The 27,937-nt window shown below is 36.8% G+C and overlaps 1 protein-coding gene across 2 annotated transcripts; it reads left to right on the top strand.

Moving 5' to 3' along the window:
* The first annotated feature begins 51 nt into the window (after positions 1–51).
* On the top strand, positions 52–27,262 carry LOC133519813 (5'-3' exoribonuclease 1). Of its 2 annotated transcripts, XM_061853923.1 has the most exons (34): positions 52–264; positions 387–685; positions 2,037–2,263; positions 2,773–2,825; positions 3,067–3,227; positions 3,619–3,783; positions 4,451–4,733; positions 5,309–5,469; positions 5,764–5,868; positions 6,255–6,309; positions 6,845–6,926; positions 7,255–7,447; positions 8,271–8,444; positions 8,698–8,809; positions 9,159–9,337; positions 11,324–11,493; positions 11,819–11,968; positions 12,627–12,694; positions 13,033–13,247; positions 13,858–13,987; positions 14,161–14,288; positions 15,053–15,234; positions 15,570–15,768; positions 16,627–16,886; positions 17,545–17,697; positions 18,377–18,452; positions 18,601–18,678; positions 19,145–19,212; positions 19,334–19,366; positions 20,232–20,346; positions 21,629–21,919; positions 22,558–22,661; positions 25,333–25,429; positions 25,639–27,262. In XM_061853923.1, the coding sequence occupies exons 2-34, from the start codon at positions 611–613 to the stop codon at positions 25,726–25,728; spliced, it is 4,632 nt and encodes a 1,543-aa protein (XP_061709907.1). In that variant the 5' UTR covers positions 52–264; positions 387–610; the 3' UTR covers positions 25,729–27,262. The 2 variants fall into 2 exon arrangements, with proteins under 2 accessions (XP_061709907.1, XP_061709908.1); XM_061853924.1 differs by lacking the exon at positions 19,334–19,366 and having other exon boundaries at positions 55–264.
* Positions 27,263–27,937: the final 675 nt, after the last annotated feature.

Raw genomic sequence — 27,937 nt, 5'->3', positions numbered from 1 at the left:
CTAGAAGATATAAACGATTTATTAGGTAAAGGGGCCTACCGCAAAAATCGAAATTCGTAAATTACGGGGATCTTTCTCTTTTACTCTCAATAAGATGTAATTAGAGTGACAGAGAAAAATGCACGCAATTGACTAACTTCGATTTTTGCGGTAGGCCCCCAGATTGAGATATTTTTTCCAAGTCCCAACCATCAAAAACCATCCAATCCAGCCAAATACTCTAAATAACCAAGCCAGTTTTTCAACACGGCACAATCAATCAATGTACTTAAATCTTAAATATATAAGCGTATAGTACACCCAGTGTTCGAAATTTTATTAATTGATTCATAATACCTTGCAAGCAGTTTTAAACACAATAACAGTATGTACTGTTTGCATTTCAGGTCAGCGACGTTGATAGCTGTAGAATAGATTTTTGGCTGAAAACACCTAAATTTCTATTCTACAGAAATACCAAGGGCTATCAATCAGATCCTGGAAGTCTACTGCTGCAGCTATGTCCATTTAAATATGTGATTGTTATATAGGTTATAAATCTTGAATCACTATATCAACACAAACTACATAATTAGCATAATAATTTTTTTGCTGATAATAACCTATCGCCATGGGAGTTCCTAAGTTTTTCAGGTATACCAGTGAGAGGTATCCCTGCCTGAATGAGCTTGTTAAACAATATCAGGTGAGATTTAATTTTATTACTATTTTTAATATACATCTGATACACATGAGTTGTCCTTATCTATTTGTTGTATATAATGCACTGATTATCATAAGATACTATTTATAGGTAATTTTATTACCAAAATGTAATATATTCTAAGATATAGAGTATGAAAATTAAATCTTTCAAATAAAATAATATTCAACTATGGAACAATTATAGGTAAAAATGTAACTCCAAATATCAATATATACTAAAATCAAATTGTTTCATCTATAAGAGAACTGGCGGAATGTCATATGCCGCCAAGAAATGTACATGTGTCATTCTATAAATTTATTGGCTTGTATTACTACTTTTACTCGCATAGCAAATGAAAACAACAATAATTACTATTCTTAAGCAATTATTTTTAGTACGAGGTGCTAACACTAACACTATAATTACAATGATGTTGTGCCATATCAATCCATCCATATTCCATGCAACCGGTTGCTGAGGGGACACCTACATATAATTCCATTCTGCCAAATATTTGTATTCAGACCCATATTTTCATCTCTAATATGTAGCAGTTAGTAGTTTCTGTCACATTGGTGTTAGAAATATCCTTGAAGCATTAAGCCTTTTGCACTTCATTAACATAATTTTTTCAATACTGCTGATAAAGCTAAGAAGCGATTACTGATTTATGCAGCTTATTAAGCTGCCACACATGTTACATCCCCAAAAAAAAACTAATCATTCTGGCAGAATATACCTTGAACATTTAACATCAACATCATCTACCTCACATTGTCCTGGCTTTGGCTTTAGCTGTAGCTTGGGGTCTGTTTGGCAACCTATCCCAAGAATTAGTGAAGGCACTAGTTGCTACAAAAGCAACTGCCATCTGACCTTTTAACCCAGTGGGGATACTGAGCCTTTTTGGGTTTAGCCTGGTTTCCTAACAATGTTCCCCTTTTCCATTCCATTCCATTCATTTATTGCATCCATGGTTACATTAGGTGTTACATAGTAATAGTATGTTTCACATGGACCCTGATAGGGCACAGCAATAGTCTTAAATCTAAATTATGCTAGGTATTAATATTAATGTAAAAAATATAAAAAATAGATCTAATAATATAATATTGGTTATGAAAAGCGACTGGCAAATATCAAAAAATATTTTGTACATAAGTTTCAAAAAACTACCAATCAGTTTTTCAATGAGCTGGGATTTCAGACAGTGACCTCCAAATTGATAGTCACACTCTTACCTCTAGGCTACCAGCACTTCTTAACCTGAACATTTCACATTAATTCTAAAGTGGCTTAAGACAGATCTTTAGTCCTTGCACTGTACTAATAGAAAAAAAAATTCCAGATACCAGACTTTGACAACATGTACCTGGACATGAATGGTATCATCCACAACTGCTCACATCCAGACGACTCCAACCCGCACTTCCGTATAACAGAAGAGAAAATCTTCCAAGATATCTTCCATTACTTGGGCATACTATTCCAAATCATTAAGCCGAAGAAACTATTCTTCATGGCTATTGATGGTGTCGCTCCAAGGGCTAAGATGAATCAGCAAAGAGGCAGGAGGTATGTTACAACTTACTACTACAGACTACAGGCTGTCCAGCGAGAGATTTACAATTGCAAAATTGTATTAAAAATAATTAAATAGAACCAACATCCAACCTTTTCCTTATTCTTCCTCTAACGGCCCACATTACAAGAAAAAGAAACAAAATAAAAACTGGAGCAGATACCTAGGAACTTCGTGCAAACTAAAGGAGGCAGTTACCAACCTGAATACATTGCTGCTAGTGTGGTTAGAGTAGCGTTTTTAACCAGTATTAGGGCTGTGGGAGACTAGAGGTTATACATGTTGTTAATATGCAAGCAATGTATGTCTGTGTTCTCTAGCAATAAATTGAATTACTAAAACTGCATGGCTTCACATTTTTCTCCTATAAATATCATATAAGTATAGTCGCTCTTTTCATTACAATATTACAAACAATTCATTATTTTATGTGATAGTTTTGATTTATAATAGTACATAACGGGTTAGACATAATTTTATTAAAACATTGTTTTCCCTATAGATTCAGATCTGCCAGGGAGGCAGAGAAATTAGAAGAAGAAGCGAAGTCTAAGGGTAAGTTACTGCGTTATTATACTGAAACAACCAATAGGAAAAATAGTTACGGCTCGACTGCGGCATCTTGCGATGGCGTCTGTTCTAAGCGCTAAGTAATCGTGCGTGAGAGTGAGACACTGCAATCAGTGCGATCTAACCTCTCTCTCATGATGATTTGGAATACAAGAGGATACAATACTACAGTAAATATTTACTAGGAATGATTGGCTAACTCTATTATAATTCGTGATTGTTACAGGTGAGGTTCTGCCCACCGAGAAGCGGTTCGACAGTAACTGCATCACCCCAGGGACAGTGTTCATGGCGCGCTTGCACGAACAGCTTAAGTACTTTGTGAAGCACAAAATGTCCACCGATCCACTATGGAGCAAAGTAAAAGTAATCTTGTCAGGGCATGAGGTAAGGACAAATTGAAATTGGGCACCTTACCATTGAAAAAGCACTATTATTTACCGAGCGAGCGCGAAAGTCGCATATCTCAACCGATTTTCGTGAAATTTTGTGAGCAAGTACGATAATTATATGAAATATTTTGTTGAAACAGTCCTATCGGATGTATTACGTTTAATTGATAGAGAGGCTTGGCTTTGTGTGGCATCATGGTTTTTTGGGAATTAATTGAATTGGTCATAGTTAAAAAAGAAAGTTGCTATCTTGATGACAAGTCAGCGTCTTAAATGCTCTTGCATAGGATTAAAAAAAACAACTCTAAAAAAACGGTTGGTGGTAGAAACGTAATAATTATAGGTACCATATATGATCGGAGTAATAACAAAAACATGCATTTCAGACCCCAGGCGAAGGCGAGCACAAAATCATGGACTACATCAGGTGGTCGCGCTCGCAGCCCGACTACGACCCGAACACCCGGCACTGCCTGTACGGGCTCGACGCGGACCTCATCATGCTGGGCATGTGCACCCACGAGCCGCACTTCGCACTGCTCAGGGAAGAGGTCAGTTATATCTGACATGTTCACACAAGCATGCATCATGAAACATGTTCATCAGGTCGCGCTCGCAGCCCAACTACGACCCTATCTAAGTTGCTAACAAACAACCTAAGTAGCGAATAAGTCACGGCTGCACGCAATGTTTTTGAATGAAATATCTTTCCCCCGCTGAAGAAGTGATTACGTGATTGCGATTGGCCTTTCTGTAAATCACAAATTGTCACTGAAACAACCAAATAAATGTACTCATTATAAGCAAAAAAAAAGAGCATTTCAAGACTACTCAACTAATCTGCGTCCGCACCGTACTTACTAGAATCAGAGGTTAACCAAGCTTGGCACACATGTAACCCCCCCCATTAGCAATGCATTGCCATTATTTCTAGCACTAGTTAGCCTCTCTAAACTATACGGTAAGGATTTACCAGTGTCTTAGCTGCTATACTGCCATACAGTGGTCTTAGCTGCTAGTGACTTCATAAACTCACATGCAGTGTATCTCACTCACACTAATATTATATTTGTATACAATATATACATTGTTACCCTTTTCTTTGCCCTATGGTTCAAATATAAAACACCATAGTACCTTCGCCATGTTAGATAGTATAGCGTAACTTTATAGGTATTCTTTTCTCGATTGATTACGATAATATTTTTAATTTCTCAGGTGAAATTCGGTAAGACTACCCAACGAGCGACCAGCCCCGAAGAAACCAACTTCTACCTTCTCCATCTATCATTACTAAGAGAATACCTAGAACAAGAGTTCATAGAAATAAAAGACAAACTACCATTCCCTTACGACATAGAGAAAATTGTCGACGATTGGGTGCTCATGGGGTTTTTGGTGGGCAACGATTTTATTCCCAACTTGCCTAATATGCATATAAGTAACGATGCCTTGCCGGTGCTGTATAAAACTTATATGACGGTCTTGCCTACTTTAGATGGTGAGTAATTAATTGATAAGTCATACGTTTTATGTGTTCTTTATTGATAGAGTTCGTGTCATCCACGATGACGCGCAGATTTGTCAAATCTAACCTTTAATACCATGGTAATACGAGTCAAACCATGCGTCTTCGTGAATGACACGATCTGTAACTAATAATTAAATATTTGATTGATAGTATAAGACGATGAGTGTATATTATTTTGTTTCGAATGGTACTATTTGTATTTACCCTAAAAAGTTCTGTAAAATAATCGCTATTTTGTTTTACCTGAATATATTATATCCATAGATAATTTATTTATAGTACTAGCTTCGCACGGGATACATAAAAACATTATACAACTAAACCTTCCTCAGGAATCACTCTATTGATAGGTGATAACCTGATGAAAATCCGTTCAGTACTTTTCGAGTTTATCGCGAACATACAGACAGACAGATGCCGCAGGGGACTTTTTTTATAAGGTGTAGTGATTAATGATACAACCTCTTCTTTTAATTTTTAACAATAACATTACAGACAGTATACTTATATTAATATATTTACTAATGCTGTGATTAACTTGGCAGGTTACATAAACGAGGCGGGAGACTTAAACCTGGCCAGGTTCGAAGTGTTCATGCAAGAACTAGCCAAGATCGATAAAGAAAAGTTTCAAGATACGTATGCTGATCTGAAATACTTCGAGGGGAAAACCGGCAGGCGGCCCAATACTAATGAAAGGAGAGAGGTATTTAACTATTTATTGCATATATATTATGATTTAATTCTACAAACAACCAGACACTGGTATAGCCAGAGGGGTTGTAAGTGTGTTGCCGGCCTTTTAAGATGGAGGTAGTACGCTCTTTTCTTGAAGATGTTGGAGACTTTCCGGCGATTGGTGACGAGCCACACAACACGCTGCCATTCTTCTTAGTTAGCTGCCTTCGTGACATATTCGTGTTCCAGCCCATCTACTACAGCTACAGCCTACCTTTTAAGATTTTTTACAAAGCTCCTTAAACATTTAATGGTGTTTCAGTACAAACCAAACAATGACGATACGTTCAACGTGAACGTGGATGATATAAAGGCGAATGCGCCCGATGACGCGCTGCAAGCATTGATAAACCGTACCCAGGAAATGGTAAGTCAAGATTTTTCATTTACCTGAAGTAATCATTTCAAAATCAGTTAATAGGCTGGCAAACCAATTTCGTCAGTAGAAAAAGGTGGGAATTTTGGGAAATGTAGGCGCAAAGGGTGAATTTAGCGCCTTTCTTTCTTGACAAAAATGTATGTTTGCTAAACTAATAATGGGATGGGTCACAAATCAATCAACAATCATTATCGCGCAATTTCATACAAAGTGTAAGTATGAAATATCCAAAACGCCCGGGAGTTAAAGGTTTTTTTTATATTTCGAAGTGTTGTTTTTTACATTTGTAAATGTTTTCCTATATATTTACTTTCTGGATTTTATGCATTTCTACGTCATGACATCGTTACGAAGACATTTGTTTTGTTCCATAGTATTTCGATGACGTTGACAATGAAGAAGACGAAGAATATGAAGAAACTAGCGATGGTAACTATTATTCTTTATTTATTGCTTCAATAATATTCATTAAGTATAAAAAATAAAATAAAATTCCTTTTTACAGTACATACATTCATTATACGTGCCTATGTCAAAAATTTAAAAGGTGATATTGTCAGGGGACAAGCAAAACTCACTAATTATTAAAAAATAATTAAACAAAAATCAACCTTATATGAGTTCTAATATGGTTCATTATGGCTATGAACTTGTGGTGGTAATTAGTGAGTTTTGCTTGTCACCTTACGCTATGTATTGTAAAACGTTGTACGATACACGTGTGAATAGGTCATTCGTATCTGGTGTCGATTTAAAACACATTTCCTACTTTCCTACTTATTATTATTTTACATCTCACACAGTTTACAATAAATGTATGTTCACCGGCTGCAGTGAGAAAGTATGATAGCACCACTATCAACGTTATATTTTCATAGCAGCAAGTATGGTGACGCCTCCACAATCTATGGTTTGCCAGTGTTGGAGCAGACTATATCAACATATCAATTGGATATTTTTTCAGAGGAAGCCACATTTGAGATGGAATTCAAACTCCACAAGAAGGATTATTATATGAATAAGTTAGATTATTCAGCGGTAACTGCGTGAGTATATCAGATTATTTTGAATTATATAATAATAAAAAGTAATGGCTATCGAGCTACATATACCTATTTACTAATACTTATTTCAAAATGCATTTTTGTTGTGGCTTATAAATTCAGCTCTCTAATTGTTTTCTGTCTAAAAATATTAAATTCCTTCCCAGCCCTAATGACTATAAATATTCGATAATTTTGTACGGTTCCACTATTCTATATTTTATATTGCATAATTGAATCGAGGGTGATATAATATATATATATTAATCTTCGTCTCAAAACCTAGCAGTATTATCCCTTTCAATATTTAACCATATCAATAATTCCCCAGAGAAGTATTAGCAGACCAAGCAGAAGGCTACGTGCGAGCAATCCAATGGAACTTGTTCTACTACTACAAAGGCTGCCCGTCATGGTGCTGGTACTACCCCCACCATTACGCGCCCTACATATCAGACATAAAGGGCTTCAAGGATTTGAAGATCGAGTTCGAGCTGGGGGAGCCTTTCAAGCCTTTTGAGCAGGTAAGACCCACAGATTATTGAACTACAAGCGATCCAATGGAACTTGTTTTACTACTACAAAGGCTGCCCGTCCTGGTGCTGGTACTACCCCCACCATTACGTGCCCTACATATCAGACAAAGGGCTTCAAGGATTTAAAGATCGAGTTCGAGCTGGGGGAGCCTTTCAAGCCTTTTTTGCAGGTAAGACCCACAGATTATTGAACTAGAAGCGATCCAATGGAACTTGTTGTATTACTACAAAGGCTGCAAGGCGCGCCGAAAGCCTATTTAAGAACCATCACTGGTCTATAATAAAACCTTTATAAAAAAGACTTAAATCGATTCATCCATTTGGGTAATCTAAACCACAGAAAAGTATAGCGTCGTGTTGCGAAGAAGCGTGACGACCACTCTATCAAGACAGAAACGATAAACAAGAAGAGATGCCCACAAATACAAATATACACATGTTTTGCTTCTGGTATCTCTCTTTTTGCATCAATGGTGAAAAAGCATTTTTTACCGAATAACAAATGACTTTTATTGCCCATAATGTGAAATTAGTCTGCCTAGTCGACTACGTGGAATGTATTTTTACAGTACATATGGGGCTACTTTATAGCACTAGTGCGAGAAGTAGCATATTATGTTACTGTGTCGAACATTTAAAGGGCCATATGTACTGTAAAACGTTGTACGATACATGTGCGAATAGGTAATTTGCAAATCGTGTCGATTTAAAACACTCCCTTCGGTCGTGTTTTAATTTATCACCACTCGTTTCGAATTTCCTATTTTTCGCACTTGTATCGTAATGTACTATATTAATATTTTTATTGCAGCTTCTAGCCGTATTGCCATCAGCCAGTAAACACCTTTTACCTGCACCATTCCATGACCTCATGACAGATGAGGATTCGCCCATAGTCCACTACTACCCCATCAACTTCGAGACGGATCTCAACGGCAAGAGGAACGACTGGGAGGCTGTAGTGCTTATACCGTTTATTGATGAGGTTAGTCAATTTTGTGTCTTATCATAGTGGGTTAAGGTCGAATAATGCAAGAATAATCTATATTCTTACTACACGAACTTCGAGGCATATCTCAACGGTCAAAAGTACAGGGCCGCCCTGCTTATATTCCGTTTATTAGTTCAGTCAAATTAAAGTATAATTTCAATTGCTTAAAGTGTAACGACGGATGAATTCTCGTCCATAGTTCACTGCTATGTTACTTTCAAAATTGTTAATACGTATTTTGTTGCAGGTAAATCTGTTATCAGCCATGACGCCATGCTACCAAAGGCTGACAGAGGAGGAGTTGAATAGGAATACACACGGACCAATGCTTGTCTATAACTGGACCAAAGAAAGTTTAGGTGAGTTAAGTGACGACAACTACCCCGCTGTTCGTATGTTTTTAATGTGTCACTTTTATGATTTCATATAACCAAGATAATTACTGTAATCTTATGCTTTTTATAAAATAAACTTACCTTTACTTTCACTTTCTCACTTTCAGTTTTTGTAAAAAACCCTAAATATATATTTAAAGAATAAAGAATAACAAAATACTTATTCAATCTACCATCAGTTTACTCCATTTAATTCTCTTTTTCACTAGACTAACCAGTGCTTACAACTATCACACACTAATATTATTTTAATATTTATATAAGAACAAGTTTGCAAGACTAAAAGATTTGTAATAAAGTTCAATTAACACAGGTACAGTAGAAGCCCCAGAATACTTTCCGGTGATCCAAGATTGCCACGCCGTAGAGAAGAAAGTGTACCGCAAGGAACTAGACGTGCCAGCGCACGTACTGAAGCGAGGCATGCTACCTAACGCCAAACGGGACATGATGTATCCCGGCTTCCCCACCATGAGGCACTTGAAGTACAAGGTCAGTATATAATTTTTTTTAAAGATGTAATTTGTTAAAAGATGTCGTTATCTGTCGGTAGATAGATATATAGACCCCCAAGGTGTTTAAGGGAAGGAATGGTAAAATTTGCAAGGTACGGATTGCGGAAGATGCGGGTTCAAGTCCTGCCGGAAGCGTAACTTTTTCCATTTCCTTTAATATTAAATAAGGTCAGTATACACCTCTGGGATATTACCAAGTAGGTGCCAACAAAACAAAAGACTGCCACGCCGTAAAGAAGAAAGTGTACCGCAAGGAACTAGACGTGCCAATGCACCTGTTGAAGCGAGGCATGCTGCCGAACTTCAAGCGGGACATGATGTATCCCGGCTTTCCCATCATGATGCATGTGAAATACAAGGTAAATACTTACTCTATTGGCTCTTCATCCAATGTCTCAAAGCAGGCGAACCAAGCGCCATAACAGCGTATAATGGTTACGTTTCGTCTCTTCTCCGTTACGGACTCATCATATGGGGCAACTCGACAAATAAAGATAAGAGTTTTTTTAATTCAGAAGAGATGTGTACGCGCGATGTGTGGGGAAGATCTATGAGCCCCATGCAAACCACTATTTAAAAGGCTTAATGTATTGACTCTGACGAGCATACTGGAGCATGCAGAAATAATCCTGACATCTTTTCCAAACCGGTTCAAAATCCAAACTTGCGTGCACGTGATGTATTTCGTGTTATGAAACCTATTTCAAAAACAACCTTAAATAGTAAAAAATGCTACATAACGTCAATTAAAATTTATAATCATACCTAAACAAATCAATTTTGATGTATGGTTGGTGCAACTGGCACTTGATCAGCCACCAGGTCTTCGATTTCGCGATTCCTAAGGACTGCTCAGCTTCCATCCTGTCATCGCTGGTGGCCAAGTTTCTTAAGGAGAAATTTCCTCTCAACTAGGAGCAAAATTTCTTCCTTCCTGGTTACTCCAGTTTGGCGAATTATTGTTCCTACTTAACTATGTACGTCGTAATGTAACATGAAAAGTAAAATATAAAAATCTTTTTAAAAATGTATTTTCATCTCTTCTATTCGAGAAAATCACCTTTAATATGCTGATCGTTGGGTGGAAAATTTTATTTCCCAGGGTGGAAAGTATTTTTTTTTTTAATTTGTACTTCAAGCAACGACTAACAGCCATATATGCCATATTATTCAGTTAAAAACTCTCATATAAGCTTTCGCATTTTCAGACCAAATTTATCGAAATGAAATATTAATTCCATTGCATTATTAAAGATTATACTACTAGTGTTTAATATTTAAATGTATGAAATAAACATAAAAATTTGTTAAAAAAGTTTTTAACCTCGACTTGAGCCGCTCTCGGAGAGTTTCGGCACCGCTCGGATCCAATCGCAGAAGTGCGAGACGAAACGAGTAACGGCGAGGCGAGAAGACAGCAGCATGTATTTACACACTCGTTCTCGGCCTGTCTCGGGGTCTCTCAACGAGTGTGTGTGTGTTGAGAATATTAATTCAACTAATATTTATAGTGATAGTAATTGATAGATTGATAGAACACAATTTATAATATATAAAAAAATACTAAATCTAAATATTTTCAAAATTCCTTTCTTGGGGTTAGATATGAGGATATTAGGGTATATTCAAATAATAATTTCAGGTATATATTTTTAGAACCGGCTCAGAATGCCCTTTCATTTAATAACACACACGATAGGTTTCTGAACAAAAACATTTTTTTTCCATTCAAATAAGAAGACGTCTCCTCCTCGAGTTATCTCCTCAATTTTTTTTTATGTGCTACGGGTCAAATTGATTCAAATGGCCTAAATATTAATCGTGCAAATTTTCATGCTTTTAACACAATTTGCAGCGTTTTTAGGCGTACCGCTAGCACTATGGTTAAATTTCCACCCTTGGTTAACAATATAAATTTTCGCGACATACCATAATTAATAATTGTTGTTATTGTTTGCTACAGACGAGCCTGAAAAAATGTAAGGTGAAGGTATTCGACCAGCCGTCTCGCAATGAAAACATGATAGTGGAACTCATCAGGGAGTCCAATACGGAGCCACAGTTGGAGAAAATCGCTCAGGATTTCTTAGGAAAGATCATCTGGGTGGGGTGGCCTCACCTTACTAAGTCTAAGTGAGTTTATTTCTTTCGTTATTATTGTACTTTTGGTTGACATGTGGTTAATCTTGTTTCGGACATGTTAAATTTTATGAATAAGGGGGTGAGGATACGATAATCATGAAATCGATTGAACGGCGTGTTTTATATTGTGTTCATTCTGTTAGGGTAGAAAGAAAATCAATTGGATTAAAAACATCTAACTTTGAAATACCCATATAAACTACTACTGTTACTCGCAATTAATATATACCAAACATTTGATCTGTTAATGCCGAATTCCAGAGGTAAAAAGGCCTGTAATCTATATACATTATGATCTAAAACCTTCATATTTTAGGGTAATAACGGTATCCAACGAGAAAATGCGGCTCCACCACGTCGACCATCAGAACAACAACGTGAACGGCACTCCGAGCTACACCACCGAGTCCAACTTCGGAAACTTGCATAAGCAGTGGATATCGGAACGCTCAACGATCATAGAACAGTAGGTTCTCATCCTCCTAAGTCTATCAAATGTTATTTCTTACATAATTAAAAAAAAAATCTTTTGAACCCGACTTGAAAGTCGCATGCCTTTGTTCACTATAGGGATCGTGCGCGTTGGAGTCTGCCATCTTGTGGCCTGAATCGGAACCATAAACATGTACATTTACACGTCAAGTGTTTTCTTGTGCATAGTAGGTTCTGCCATCTTGTGGGCTACATCGGAACAATAAACATCACATTTACGCCTCGCGCCAAAAATCTGACGGCTCCTGTGCTGCCTCCTACAGTTCATGCACGCTCCCTATATTTTTTTGAGTCAAAACCACATTGACAAGTAACGTCAATTATTCTGTGTAATGACTTACAATCCCACATTTTCGCTATCGACGATAAGCGCCAATATAATACGCCTGTTAAGCTATAATAAGAACGGCACATCAAGCCTTGCGTACGACATACAAAACGTCATAAAAATCCGATTCTACGTACAACGAATTTAAGGATAGGCCAGTAAGCTGTTCGAAGACGTGGACACACTGATAATGCAGCAATGTTTGACAAGACCGCATCGCATACGACACGTCATTGCTTATAGTATTATGTTATGGTTGTGAAATCTTTGTGACCAATTAAGTTATGTTTTCTTTTGTTTTCAGTAATCAGAATCGACTTGGAATTGAACTGGGCAATGTAAATGTTATAATTCATGCTGTTAATTTAAAAGGCGAGTAAAGTAATATTATGTTTATTATTTAGTTTAATCAGTCTACCTTCCTTTTACCTTCTTAACTTAAATGTATAATAACTATGTTGTGCTATAACAACTAAAACTCATTTCCCTTCATATTATGTGTAACTTTTGAGCTGTTTTTCATGTGTTTAGATTTGTTTTTACTTTGCCTGTTTTCTCTTCATTTTCTTGCTTTCAAGCAAATGGTGTTCTTGAAGTTTTTTCAGTATTCATGTAGTCAAACGTAGATATCAATAATGACGTTATTTATTTATCTAGGATCTGTTCATACAGCAAGCAGTATAACAAATCCTCTAATCTTTTGTTCTCAGGCTACAAATACCTAATCCAAGACAATACCCAAATGGTATTCGAGCCGGAATGGTGCTCAATTGCGTGCGGTTACGCATACCAAGCCGTAGTCCGGGACGTGTCCGAACATGTCATACAGGAGGCCGGCAAGTTCTCGACACCACAAGAGGCCTATCCGGTGGGCTCGAAGGTGTTCCTGCTCACGCAGGGGCAGTACTACGGGTGCATGGCCACGGTAAGATAATGCTAATAATAATAAATCGGTAATAGGTTTAGATAAGTAAATCAGTTCGGTACCGCACCGACTGGACCCAACCATTTGCTGCGCCCAACACCGTCGACGCTGCTGTATGTGTCCCGTTTACATTACCTTTACGAAGGTCGATGACATGATAAAATATGTGAGGGTAAAGTCTCTCGCTCTCGTCCTGAGGGTCGCAATGTGGATTTTATTTCGTTAATGGTGAGCGTTCTGACTGAACGTCTAGCGACCTTCAGTAAGGAGTTTTGGCCGGTGGGTATCAAATGAGTCCACCAAGTGCTCGACGCCGCCAGAAGCCTATCCGGTGGGCTCGAATGTGTTCATGGTCACGGTGAGCTAATACAGTATTTAGTGGGAGACGTGTTGCACGTTATACATGAGGAATGCAAGTGGTCGCAGGAGGTCTACATAAATTTGTGTTACATTATATTACCCGTACTCGTGGGCTAGGACGTTAATCATGTCTTGAAAGTGAACAAAAAGCACGGGTTTTATTAATATTGCAAATGTTTCTAATTTATTTTGTCAAAAAACTACCCAAATAGAGATTCGAGTTGTGAGCTAAGCGAAAGTGTGTTTCCAGGTGGTAGATTCAGAGGCAGTCCGCAACGGGCGCATCAAAGTGCAAGTGACGGAGCAGGCGGAGCCCACGCCCGTCGCGCACGCCAACATTTGCCCCTACCGCAGCGCCAACCACGCCGCTGCGTCCTGTGGTAAAAATTCAGTTAAAAACTTTAACTATATAATGGTTAGGTTATACAATTACAATTAAACATCTTGGCGGGAAAGCGGACTACAAAACTATTGAACAGACTTACACATTTTCTAAGCAGTTACATCGCGAAAAGGTTCCTTTCTTTCTTAAAATTACTAATTCCCTTTACAGGAATATCACCTCAATTCCTCTCAAGAATAACGGGAACCGTGCTGGTGGTTTCCGGCCAAAGAAACACTCTGCCTACCGAAACACAGAACAAAGTCAACGTCGGGCTTAATTTAAAGTTCAACAAGAAGGTAAGGCCGTTAAGATAAAAATACAAGTACATCATTGAATATCATAATACCCAATTTAACCTATGGTAAAACCCTGTTGCTAGCAGTATACGTATGTACCTACAAATGGACACGTATGCCACTTAATCAATTATTACCCTATAGGTTAAAACTCAGTTCAGTTATTTAAAATAGTATTTTATACAATCGTGATATAATAGAGAGCTTTTCAGTCGAGTACCGTATTTAGGCAACGAAGGTTGCTGAGTTGCCTAAGTAAGGTATGAGATAGAAAAGTTTGATTATATCACTATTGTTTACAATACTTTTTCTACGAGTCATCAAAAATAATACTTTTTCTACTATAAAACCAAATTAATGGAAATTGGTAGGTATCTCAGTAGACATAAGGACGCGACTCCCGCTCCGCGCCCGTTAATCTTTTCTATGGAAGCGCGGCGGAACGTGATTGGTCAGTTTTTTGAAATAGTTGGTCGTAGAAATGAATATTATAGTTGAGTTGGGAGCTTCTACGTGAAAAATACGCATTTATAGCTTGGTATACGAAATCTTAATTCAACCATTACAGTCGACCAGTAGAAAAAGGATATATTATAATAATACACCCTAACGGCCCCACTGGCCTAGTTGGTACATTGTCTAAGAAACAAATGATCCCGGGTTCGAATCCCGGTGTGCATTCATTTGTGTAATAAGTGTAATTTGTCATTTATTTACATATTATTCACGCGTTTAACTTAATTTTTATTTGTACACTGTTCTAGAACCAAGAAGTGTCCGGCTACACGCGCCGCTGCCCCGTGTCCAACACGTGGCTGTACTCGCAGCGCTGCATCGAGCTGGTCAAGAGCTACGAGCAGCAGTTCCCCGAGCTGTTCGACAAGCTGGCCGAGTCCATGTATAATGACATCTTCTTTGAGAGCGACATTTGGCCCAACGAAGTGGGGTGAGCATTACAGACTCATATTAAATTGTTTTATTTATAAGATTGCATGAACAATCAATATTTATGTATTTTACCTTGGGGATAATTGCAATTTATAATAGTCAAAAAAAGTTTTCTTCTCACTAAAGTGATTAAGTTTAATTCTAGATCTTTACATATTTAAATAAATAGATCTACAATTTTATTTTTAGATCTCTGCCCTTATGAACAGAGGTGGTTTTCGCTTCTATGCCCCTCAATTGGTGACACAATTTCCACATTCTGCTAAGTATGGACAATGGCGGTTTTGCTTCTATACCCGTCATATGAAACTGATACAAAAATATTTTACTTAGGGAAAAGAAGCCTCAAGAAGTCCAAGCGTGGCTGAAGGCCCAGCCCCACTCGAGCGCTGCGCGGCGCGAGTGTGGCTCCGATGCTCTCGAACCCGAGGAGATGAAAGCGCTCTTCGACTCGCTGGACAAGCAGCTGCACGAACTCAAGGGCAATGAGAAGACGGTCACGCTGAATGTGAAATGGAACCTTCTGTATAAGGTGAGAGAGTTGAAATCTGAACATGAATTAGGAACGGGTCCTAAAAGCAATTTGTAGTAAGCCCAAGTATGGAGTGTACTCGGAAAAAAGTATTATTTGATATGATGGTTGAACGTATGTATGAGATTAGTATTGTCAAAAACAAACAGAATTATATGTTTGACGTATTCCATTGGAACCTTTTAAAGAAAAGTATAGTATGGTATAAAAGCTAGCCATAGGAAATCATGTTTTTGTTGAGAAATGTAATAGATAAATGGTCAATTTTGCAAATAAATACAAATATGATAGGACATTATTACACAAATTGACCATGTCCCAGCTCAATGAGGGTACTTAGACAACGATATATATAATATATAAATACTTAAATACATAGAAAACACCTATGACCGAGGAACAAATATCCGTATTCATCATTATCCTTATCCGTATTCATTGTATACTTAAAAAGAGACGCCAACCTGCATATTGTTAAGTTATGAAGTTACTGAATAAATTATTATTATTATTATTTTTTATCACACGAATAAATGCCCTTACCAGGATTAGAATCTGGAACCATCGGCTTCATAGGTAGGGTCAATAAGTATATTTTAAAACCGCTGACTGGACGCAAACGGCGAGTGACAAATCAAGGCCATTCATACATTGCGCTCGACTAACCCCCTTATTCATAAACGTGTACTAAAGTTACGATGCCGCTAATCATCGTAACTTTAGTACACGTTTATGAATAAGGGGGTAAAGGTATAAACGGCCTTGATTTGCTGCCCGCCGCGCAGGGCACTGCTTGCGTCGTCGGTGGCCTACAACTAACCTAGAATATTTGTATCTTACCAAACCCAATATTCACAGCCGGAACTCCACGAAGGAAACATCCAGCCGGACCCTAAAGCGGACTTCAAAATGTACGACCGCGTGGTCTGCGTGGCGCGCAGCATCACGGCCCCGTTCGGAGCCAAGGGCACCATCACCGCTGTGTACCAGCCGCCACAGTCTAATACCGTGCGATTGGCTGACAAGCTGAATGCTGAGCCGACGTATCAGGTGATGTTTGATGAGCCTTTTCCTGGTGCTTCGCCTGAAGAGCTGTTTGAAGAGCATAGGTTCTATAGGTAAGATATTTTGAGCTTCACTCCTGTAGTGTTAAGATTACTTTTTAAATTTTTTGTATGAATTTTTAGTAAATTATTCTCTACAGCGTGTCTTCCGCCATGGAGCTTCAAATACAAGGTTCCATTGTATTAGCTAAACTGAGCGAAAATAAAATAATGGAGAAAGAGAGAGAAATAAAATATTGGCTTTCTCATATATTTTTGGTACACTTTTTCTATGGAAAAGCCAACATATTTTTCCGGATTTCGAGGTATGAGGTCCATTATAGCCTCCTAAGGCCTAAGGTCCTCTATTTATAGTACTTCTTCAGTTCGGTGCAATATAAATCATATTTAAATGGAACAGTCGCTTTTTCATTGTTTTGTTCAATTTTCAAACAACGCAAAATAAACTCTATTTCCAACGTAATAGATTCAAATTTCAGTAGCAAATTGTGGATTTTTCATTTATATGGCTGGGCTTTAGGAGGATAGGCTCTCACTTTCAATAACAGGCGAGGTTTTTTGAGCTTCCTCATTATCGATAGCGATCGCGAAATTATCATAACTTCGTGTTACTCGACCAGACGCTCATTATTCATCTGAGAAAAATCTCATAATATTCGGACAGTTGCCAGGCGACTTTATCAACAACGAGTTTAGTACATGTCTTCGACAGGATGTTGCCAACGAACATGCTGAACATATCTTACGGCCGCAAGCTGAGGACCGCCGTGCCGGTGGGCGGCGCGCACGAGGCGCACAGCACGAACAAGACGCCCAACCTGCTGCGGAGAGACGACGGACACAACTCCGCGTTCGCTAGCTATAGGTTTGTATTCACTTGTTCACTGAGTTTACCGGTGGGATCTGCGGTAAAGACCGTACTGCCTAATCTTAAGGTTCAAATTCAATTGGCAGTTACCGGTAGCATAGTATAAATAATATGAATCAATATGCTGTACATATATAATTATACATGAAGCTAATACCTACGGTTTAACTCATAGCCTAAGCTTCATATATATGTTGGCGGCCGATCGTAAAGTTCCTGTGTAATAAATATTAAGGGACATCTTACACAGATCGACCTAGCCCCAAATTAAGCAAAGCTTGTACTAGGCGACGATATACATACTTGTATAGATAAATACATACTTATATACATAGAAAACACCCATGACTCAGGAACAAATATCTGTGTTTTTCACACAAATAAATGCTCTTACTGGGATTCGAACCCAGGACCATCAGCTTCATAGGCATACTCACTACTCCGCACTAGGCCAGACCGGTCGTATGTTTTGACGATAATCACATTAATCCAATAAATAGGTAGGATAGATTCCTTAGATTACTTCAGATGCCCGAAGGACAAACTGTCCAGAAATAGGAGATGATCTGGCGGATATTATGATCGGCTGCCGATATATACAAAGGTCGATTGGTAGATATCAAATATTGGTTCTTACGTTGCGCCGCCTATAGACTAACCATGTCTTTTTTTACAGTCCCACAAGAGACCAAAAGACTCCAGTAAGTGAGACTCGAAACAATACCGCAAGTGCTTCCTCAGATAATCCACAAGTAAGCAACCACTTGATTATTATTTTGCACCAATTAATATTAATTAATAAAGAAATTAAGCAGTATAATATTAACTCTATTCTTTGTTTGATAAACATTATGAATATTGTATAAATAAATAAGCGATTGAACTATGTACTGTTTCCAGGATAATGCTACACAGCTTCTAAGGAGTCTGCTCAACATTAGTCAAGGAGAAGCAGAGTCTAATAAAAAATCTGGCAAGGTTAGTGATATTCGTATATTTAGATAGCTAAGCCTCTTATGGTATATACAACCATAGAGAAATATGTGAGCATAGAGTGCTCACAAAACGCTTATTATATTCGTAGTCGACATCTAGCGTACCTCTACTTCACACTACATGTCACGAATGTCGCGACTGACGAAAAGTGTATTGCTCAACAATTTACAAGCAGGAGTTTAAAATAGAGTTCCAGTTATAATATTAGCTGTAAATTGTTCAGCATTAGACTTTTCGTTCGTCGCGATATCTATTGTCAAGTATCAGTACACACACACAGACGAAAATTATAACCGTTTTGGTAAGAAAACTGATCTATGGAGTGAGCATTTTATACTTACTTATTTCTCTATGACACAACTACTATATTATAGCATCAGTTAAATTAATAATAAAAATTACTAGACTAAGGTTTTCTACAGTTTATATATGAACATTATTATTTCAGAACGCACGGGATCAGAATCAGAGTTGGCGATCGAAAAACGACAATAACGTCCAACAGCAACCAAACAGGTAAAAAAGTGCTAGATTATATTTTGTATTATTCTGCCTACACTGTATATTTAAGTTTATGTCGTATAGGGCCTATGGTATAAACATATAATGCAATACTATTATTCATTATTGCATGCAGTCAAACTAGCGAATTTTGGAAATTATTTACCAGGTAAGATTACTCAATATGATGTATTAAAAAAAACACGATATGCAGGCCTACACACAGTAAACCAATAATAAAAATATTATTATTCTTACACATATTGACTAAGTCCCACGGTAAGCTCATGAAAGCTCGTGTCATGGGTACTCAGACAACGATATATATAAAATAATATACAAACAATACTTAAATACATAGAAAACACTCTCCGGAACAAATATCGGTGCTCATCACACAAATAAATGCCCTTACCGATATTGGAACCCGGAACCATCGGCTTCATAGGCAGGTTCACTACCCACTCTGTCAAACAGGTCATCAAATTAATATTAACAATATTTATATTAAACGGAAGTGCACGTTAAAATGGTGTTCTATTGGCAAGCGCATGCTGTAACCGCTCGTTCCGCAGCACTATACATTGAACCGTAATAGTATAAGTAAAAGGTTCAGTTGTAAATAAATGGAATTCAATCATTGATCCCTTCACACAAAAAAGAAATAAACGGAGAAGTGTCGCGACCGTACGTTACACTTTAGCATCTCAATCGAAATTGAACCACTTACCATTATAATTACGGTTAAAATTAGATTGCAGCGTAAACAATTCGTCATCATGATGTTGTTGCCTGCGGTTGGTAATGGAATGATACCTTAGACAAGTCGTAATTTAGGTATACTTATAGCATGAAACATATGGTTTTGTCAAACGTTGGATTGATGAGATAACTTTACCCTTTATTCATAAAACTTTTGTCTCTTTCTAACAAATATAATTGTCAAAATGATGGATAGGGAAATAAACGATTATCGACGGGGTTTAAGATTTGACAGACGTTTAATGACGGTTCTTGAATTTCTCTTAATGTAGGTCTCAACAGCAGCAGCCGCCTCAGCCCCAAAATTGGCGCAAAGAACAGAACGGCACATACAACAGGGTGCCCCCGCCCCAGGTGTATCAGGAGTGGACTAACCGGTCTTTCAAGGTAATATACGTCCACTGTAAGGTCTTATTGCAAAGATATTAGGTCCATCAATAGTCAGTTCAGAGTGTTGCTGTTAGTAAAGTATAAGACATACGAAAAAGAAATGGTTTTCTGTAGCTCCAAAGTGAAAACTGAAGATTCTTATAACCATATTAAATCAGCCATTTTAAGTTGGCGTGGACATGTAATGTTATATTTTACCGCGTTATGAAAACGAACAAAGTAATAGTTTCTCCCAGTGGCCCCTTCAGATTGTTGATAAAGCTCGATGGAATAGGGGATATTATGCAAAATTGCGTAGAAGTCGCCACTACAACATTCTGAGGGTTTACCACGAAACACGAAAATCGAAATTTCGTTATCTGTCTCTCTATCACTCTTGCATATTCGAGCGATAAAGAGGACAGGTAACGAAATTTCGATTTTCGCGGCAGGCTTCTGTAAACAAACTGCTTTTATGCATCAATGTCATTGTATAAACTTCTCAAAAAACTGTTTAAGGCATAGTATGTATAAGTTACTCTATGGTTTATGTGATGTGATAGTGCTGCTCTCTGGCGGCAGAACATTGCAGTAATACACCCTATTTAAAACAGTGTTAACACGGCGATCAAGAATCGCTTCAAACAATATTTATCAAAAACTATTATAATGTGAAAGTTCAATTCAATTATTAGGTATTAGTAGTTTAGTAAACCTTTTTTTGTTTTCAATTTGAGTTAATGATATACAAAAATAAAATTTTGCAGATGTTTCGCTTCGTTAAACTGCTTGGACGTTTTGTAACACGTATTTTCAAATGAATCTGACAATTTCAGGTACACGAGAGTGTTGAAATCAACTCATCAGTTTCATTATCATTATGAGAATTGTTAAATGAATTTAATATGAAACAAAAAACTTTTTTAAATTTGCATGTCAATAAATAAAATCTAATAAATGAGTAGTTCATAAACATTAGAAAGACTCGATTTATGTATCACAAGTTTTTCTAGTGCCTATCTAAAACTACATAGAATCACGTTTGTGTAGTTTTCATTTTCGCAATAATTATAGTAAAATAAAATTCTCCTCATAAAATTACTTGAGAAATAGGTACCGTAACGGAATCCTAACTTATTATCAAAATTTGTCTTTACACTTCCCTAAAATACTGAATAATAGTTTACAGTTGTTCAACTCTGAATATTATAAGTTTCTCCATAAAAAAATTTACTTTTAACAATACAGTTACCACAAGACATTAAGTTCAGTGTGATTCAACTCTTTTTTTATTATACAGAACCAACCCCCAGTGCCTCCGTATCCGACGTTCGGCCAACCCTTCCAAGGGCCGGGCCCGAACCAGATGCCGTTCCCCGCGTTCAACAACGCGCACTTCCAACGCAACCACAATGCGATGCGACAGCATCCGCAAAACCAACCGCATCCGCAAAATCAACATCCGCAGAATCAGCATCCGCATTCGCAGAATCAGCACCCGCAGCAGCAGCATTCGCAGCATCAGCATCCGCAGTTCCCGCAACATCTGCCCAGCGTCGCTGGAGTGGCGTTAGCGCCCAGTTGGAACAAGGTCAGTGCTCGATCGCATTTAAGAACCGCGACAACGTACACGCAACATTACGGGGTTAAAAACTGCTTATTTCTCACTTCAGAATTTTGAGATTGCTGTATTATGAAAGCGTTGTTGCAAGTGACGAATTTTTTTCGTTGATGGAGTGGCTCAAAAATATTTTTTCTTCAGATTTTTTGAGGCACCTCAAATTTATGAGCAAACTTAGGTTAAATCTAGTTATATCTATAAAAACTACTTTATAACTTTATATTAGTGTACTAACAATAAATGCACGGTTTATGACATAAGAGAGACAATTCAACATCTATTGTAACATATTTCAAGTTATACTTCTAGTCAAGTTCGTTTACAAAAAAATCTTCAAAACCAAAAACAAATATGTGTATAAAATATATTTACAGTACATATGGGGCTACTTTATAGCACTAGTGCGAGAAGTAGCATATTATGTTACTGTGTCGAACATTTAAAGGGCCATATGTACTGTAAAACGTTGTACGATACATGTGCGAATAGGTAATTCGCAACTCGTGTCGATTTAAAACACTCCCTTCGGTCGTGTTTTAATTTATCGCCACTCGTTTCGAATTTCCTATTTTTCGCACTTGTATCGTAATGTACTATTTTAATTCTAGAATCCACCACAAAACCAAGTGCAGTCCGCGCCCGCGCATAATGCTCCGAACAACACCGAAAAACCGAACCCGTTTGTACCGCTGCAAGTACAGACCAGCCAACGGTAAGTTAACTTTATATTCCGCCAAAATTGATAAATTAAGAAACTTCCATGGGTTTATGCCTGCTGGTGGGAATGGCAAGATATACATTTTCGAAATATGGAATAAGAACTTACAAGGAAAGAGGCACCCTTTTATGAGATGCTTTTTTAAAGAAATTATCATCTTCCTCTCGTTGTTCCGGCATTTTGTTACAGCTCATGGAGTCAGCTTGGCAATTAATTGGCGTAGGCACTAGTTTTTACGCAATCGACTGCCATCTGACCTTCCAACCCACAGGATAAACTAGCCCTTATTGGGATTAGTCCGGTTTCCTCACGATGTTTTCCTTTACCGAACAGCGACTGGTAAATATCAAATAATATTTCGTACATAAGTTCCTAAAAACTCATTGATACGAGCCGGAGTTTGAACCCGCTACCTCTGGATTGCAAGTCGCACGCTCTTACCGCTAGGCCACCAGCGCTTTAAAAAATAATAATATGTGTTTGAGTATTAAAAGCAATGAACGAAACACGTGCTCTTGTTTTGTTAATTATTTTTTTCTCTTCATACCATCCATACATAAACCAGTTATTAACTATATCAATTTACTTGAACAAAACTCTTTAAATAAGTTAGAGGGTTAAAAGGGGCCCAGTTTTTAAAACCTTTTTTAAATACCTGGTTGCATTTTTTTTCTTAACAATTGCGTAAAGAACTAATAACGTTGAATGGAAAACTAAAACCAATGAAACAAGTATTTGACCGTTAATTGTTTGTTGTAACATGTTGTTATGATGGTATGACATAATGTATCTTATGTTTATTCCATTACGTCAAGCCAAACTTTATGACATAGACGTAAAGTTCAGTCTGATTGTGCAAAATATTTTGTAATAAGTTATTTGATCAAGTCACTCACTACTTAGGTACTCTGAAGTACCCGTGCTGTAAACTACTTGTCATTAACGTACTTAAAATCAATCTAGTTTTATCAGGAACACGAACATTATCTTATGAATTAACTATGGAAGGTAGAGGTATGGAACAGAATCTCCTTAGGCAGAACTGTTGCAAAAGTGTCCAGCTGTCAGATATAAATAATAGTTCCACATCTCTCCAGAGTAGCGCTAGAGTAGCTAAGAACCTAGGCGTTATTGACGGAGTGAAGTGCGCTGTGATTAGATTTTTTTTTCAAGTTAGTTCTATAGTTCTTGTCATCCTGAATCACGCGCAGATTCGTCAAATCTAACCTTTAATAACATGACATTACGAGACAAGGCATGCGATCTATAATTTATTAAATATAAAATAGTTTTTTTTATCTATACACATATCATAAACCTTCTATGATGCCTTCAAAATCCGTAAATAATGGCCAACATTACGATAAACTGTTGTGTTACAGCAAATTTATTATCTGTGATGTAATTGCTTCATAACTACATCAAAATCGATTTGGTTATACAAATTTGGAACATCTCTGAAAAGAAACACAATTCGATTTGCCCTCTATTCTAATATCAATCGAGATGCCTTTTTGTTCGAAATGAAAATATGTCAATTGCATTCAAACTTGACGTATTATCTTGCATGTTAGTTTCGAATGATACGGAAATAGGCCCTCGACTCTAGTTTGTCTCTGAATTAAAAAAAAAACTACGAATGCGTGACATGCATGGAAAGAGTTTTCATTTACCGCCATTTGACGTACAGTTTATCTTATCTTTTATTTAGTTTTAAGTATAAAATGAATATGTTTTGATGTTTTTAAAGTAACTACTCGTATAGCAAAAGGTGCGTGTAAAATGAGCGATAAAAATATTTCGGTGACGCCACCACATATCCGCGAGTTCCGCCAAGAGAGCAACGATGCCCCAACGTTGGCTGTAATTTGGGTTAGTGTTGATAGTGTTGAAAAGTTTATAATATGTGTGTAGATAAAATATTGTATGTAACAGTACATATTTAGGCATTAAAACACTTGTGATCCTATTAAGAAACTCACTTCGTTCGTTTCTTAAACCCACACTCGTGAATTTTAATGCCTTTTATTATGTAGCAGTCACATAAACTACTATTAAAGAATTCGTTATTAAAATAACAATAATGTAGGTAAGTAGATTAAGTAGTATCCACAATACACGGTACTCAGTATAACTATTATTTATATCATAGCTTCCGTAGAATATCTTGTAAATGATTAATCCCCTTATTCATAAACGTCTACTAAAGTTGACAAGCCGCTAATAATCGTTTGTCCCTTTCCATCATACCAATACGTCAGAAAGGAACAAACGATTATTAGCGGCTTGTCAACTTTAGTAGACGTTTATGAATAAGGGGGTTAATGTATATTTAATTGATTCAAGTCATTTTAGCTTTATCAAATTGCTACTATACTTAACAAAGCTCATGTTTAAACTGTACCTAGGACCAGGACATGGCGGGCCGTATGCATGTTTGCCACCGACGTGGTATGAAAAAAAAAAAAACAAGAAACGCAATAAATATTGAAATTTAATCTAACACATCCATATCTCACTTCAGCCAACGTTACAAATGTTTGATTCCTTAGAAAACTTTGAATATATTATCGTGCATTAACAATAAGTTTATGTATTATTCCTGTCCAAACTTGATATTCGTCCTTTGGGGTATATTTATACACAGAAGCTTATTATCGTACAGGCGCGCGCAGCCGCCCCCCGGGCCGCAGCGCCGCGGCGCCGAGGGCCTGCCGGCGCCGCAGCCCGCGCCCGTGCAGGGACTCTCGTCCTCACATTCGGTAATTATTCTTCACGGTTTATCAATTTACCCAACGAAGTAAGCGCTTGAAGATACGCCCCGTAAGATTTTATTCGAAGCAAGAAGCGTATACCTACGTCGAATATGAGTTTTGTAAATCAAGGTTTTTATTTAATAAAATTACTATGGCACAGACAAAAATAAGTTGGCCATCGCATCGAACGTTATATTACATTTTCGTTTGTACAGACGTTCAGGCAGCAGGAGGACTCGTCCAAGCGACCGCAAAGGAAGAAAAAGCCGAGAGTTGCCGCCAACCTTCCCTTTCAAATGGATTAATATAAATATTTTAATGTTGCCAATCTTGTACATAGTTAATGAATCAGAATCAATGTTAACAGTTTATGTATAAGTCATCAACTAAAGCCATCTATCTCAATAGTAGACATCTTTTCTTTTCAAATTGAGCGAATAATCCACACAAGATCTTCAAAATCGGAATTATGTAAGTGCTGTTATGAATATAGTTATAGTTCTATTGTACATAGTGTATATATTGACATAAATGACTATGTGTATGTTGCAGTGGTACGTAAGATAGCAATTTTCATGATCCTATAGGTAATTTTGTCTAAACGTATGGTAAATCGATGATGTCCATGAAAATAAAGGACCAAAAATGGACTTTAATTACTTGTAAAATGATCTAAATTTGTTAGTTCTTATCACTTTCAACAATTTTAGAACAACTACTATCGCGATCTTTTTTAAATATTGACTAATAATACAAGATATTTGACAAAACGAGCAAATGTTAAATAAATTGAAGAAATCTCGTGCTATGATAAATTATTTTCTTACTTCTTAACTGTAGGCGACTGAGCTTTAATACATGTTCATATATTTTTATTATTTTATATCATTCGTGTTTTAACTAAGACACTTAAAGTTGGACCAAGACAAGTCTGCAACGATTTTGATAGCACACGCAGTCCAAGTGTTATTTTAAGCGTCACACTTCTATGAAACTGACTTTTTATTTATAACACTTACGTATGCTATCAAAATCGTTGCAGACTGATCTTGGTCGAACTCTAACACGTAGGGAAATGACAAATATTTTGGGAAATTACCCCATAATTTGTGATAATACATTTACAAGTTCAAGCTTCTGTGTAATTCAAACATTATTTATAGTAAACCCTGCAAATCATACTTTTGTCTTTTTCGGTCGTAAATATGTATACATTTTCTTGCATGCATATATGTTTATAACTGTAAAGTGTGCTTTACCTTCGTCTGCCTCATATGATAAATGTGAGAAAAATTAAAAGTTAAGAATATCGAATAACCTTTGACCGCACGATTTCAGGTTTTAGATAAAAGCAGAAACGCGGGCACATTAGTGACATTAACAAAATTTAAAATAACGTAGTTTTGGTTATGAATTTATTACTGCGCTAATTTTAATATTAAACATCCTAGTCAAATTTAATTAATAATATAAGTTAAGAAATATTTCTACTTAATGATGACGATTTTCGGAATCAAAATATAATTTAAAAAAATAGCAACATAAACTGGCATCGTGCGGTTGCGGTTTAAGGAAATATTAACAGTATTCTTTATTTTTATACTATTTATGTTATTGATAGTTATTTCTATTGAAGTACAAAACACGATAATAATTTATGCTCAATTTCTTGGGTGTGTTAAATGTTGTGTATAAATGTAATATTCTGTCTGACAAGATTAAACCAAGTACTCCCATCGCTCTGAAACAAAACCACACTGTAATCAAATATACCTGCAAACTGTTTCATTGACTGTTTTCTTGAAAGAAAAGACAGCATAATAAATGTGGAATTCTGAATATGTGTTTTTATACTTAAATCTTTATTTCTTTAATAAGTTTGTATCATACCATTTTCGTACAGGAAAAATACTAGCTTGTTTATTTTTATTTTTTTGTTCGTGTTTCCTTGAAATTGGTGTAAAATTTAAACTTTAGAGACAATAACTTATGAATAAATATTAAGACATTGTTTCTCCTTATCCATTCGTTGTGGTAAGTGTAACAATGTTGCAGTGGTAGGTACTTAAAGTTTTCGTACCTACTCAGTTTAATGTGGCACTGCCGTTGTCATAAATGTATTCCAAATATTTGGGTCTAGTTGCCTAAAGTGGTATGTACCGTACTGTAAGTTGAGTAGTTTTGTCTTATAATACTTTAATACGCATAATTTAGATAGTAATTTATATAATAGGTTTAAAACTAAATCAAGTTTAGCAACTCTTAAGAAACCACACAATTACATAAACAAAACCGTGCTTGTGTATACCTAACATTTAATCCAGTTTTAGGTCCCTATATCATTATTATTGAACACCGATTCAAACTTTTTGCTTGAAATCGGCACACATATTATAATGTCCTATTAGATGTCCAAGATTCGCGATAGATTCGTTTTATAGCGCTGACGTTACAACCCACTTGTCACTTGGAGTTCATACATAATAAAACAACTTTACTAAATACAAAAACATA

Source organism: Cydia pomonella, chromosome 7, assembly GCF_033807575.1.
Source record: "Cydia pomonella isolate Wapato2018A chromosome 7, ilCydPomo1, whole genome shotgun sequence".
In the NCBI taxonomy this organism is placed as follows: Eukaryota; Metazoa; Arthropoda; class Insecta; order Lepidoptera; family Tortricidae; genus Cydia; species Cydia pomonella.
This window is presented reverse-complemented; position numbering and strand designations above follow the sequence as displayed.

Coding starts and splice junctions, on each gene's coding strand:
- LOC133519813 (XM_061853923.1), top strand. CDS start 611: ATGGGAGTTCCTAAGTTTTTCAGGTATACCAGTGAGAGGTATCCCTGC. Junction 15,235..15,569: donor ATTTGGCCCAACGAAGTGGG/GTGAGCATTACA, acceptor TATTTTACTTAG/GGAAAAGAAGCCTCAAGAAG. Junction 19,213..19,333: donor GTCCAACAGCAACCAAACAG/GTAAAAAAGTGC, acceptor TATTGCATGCAG/TCAAACTAGCGAATTTTGGA.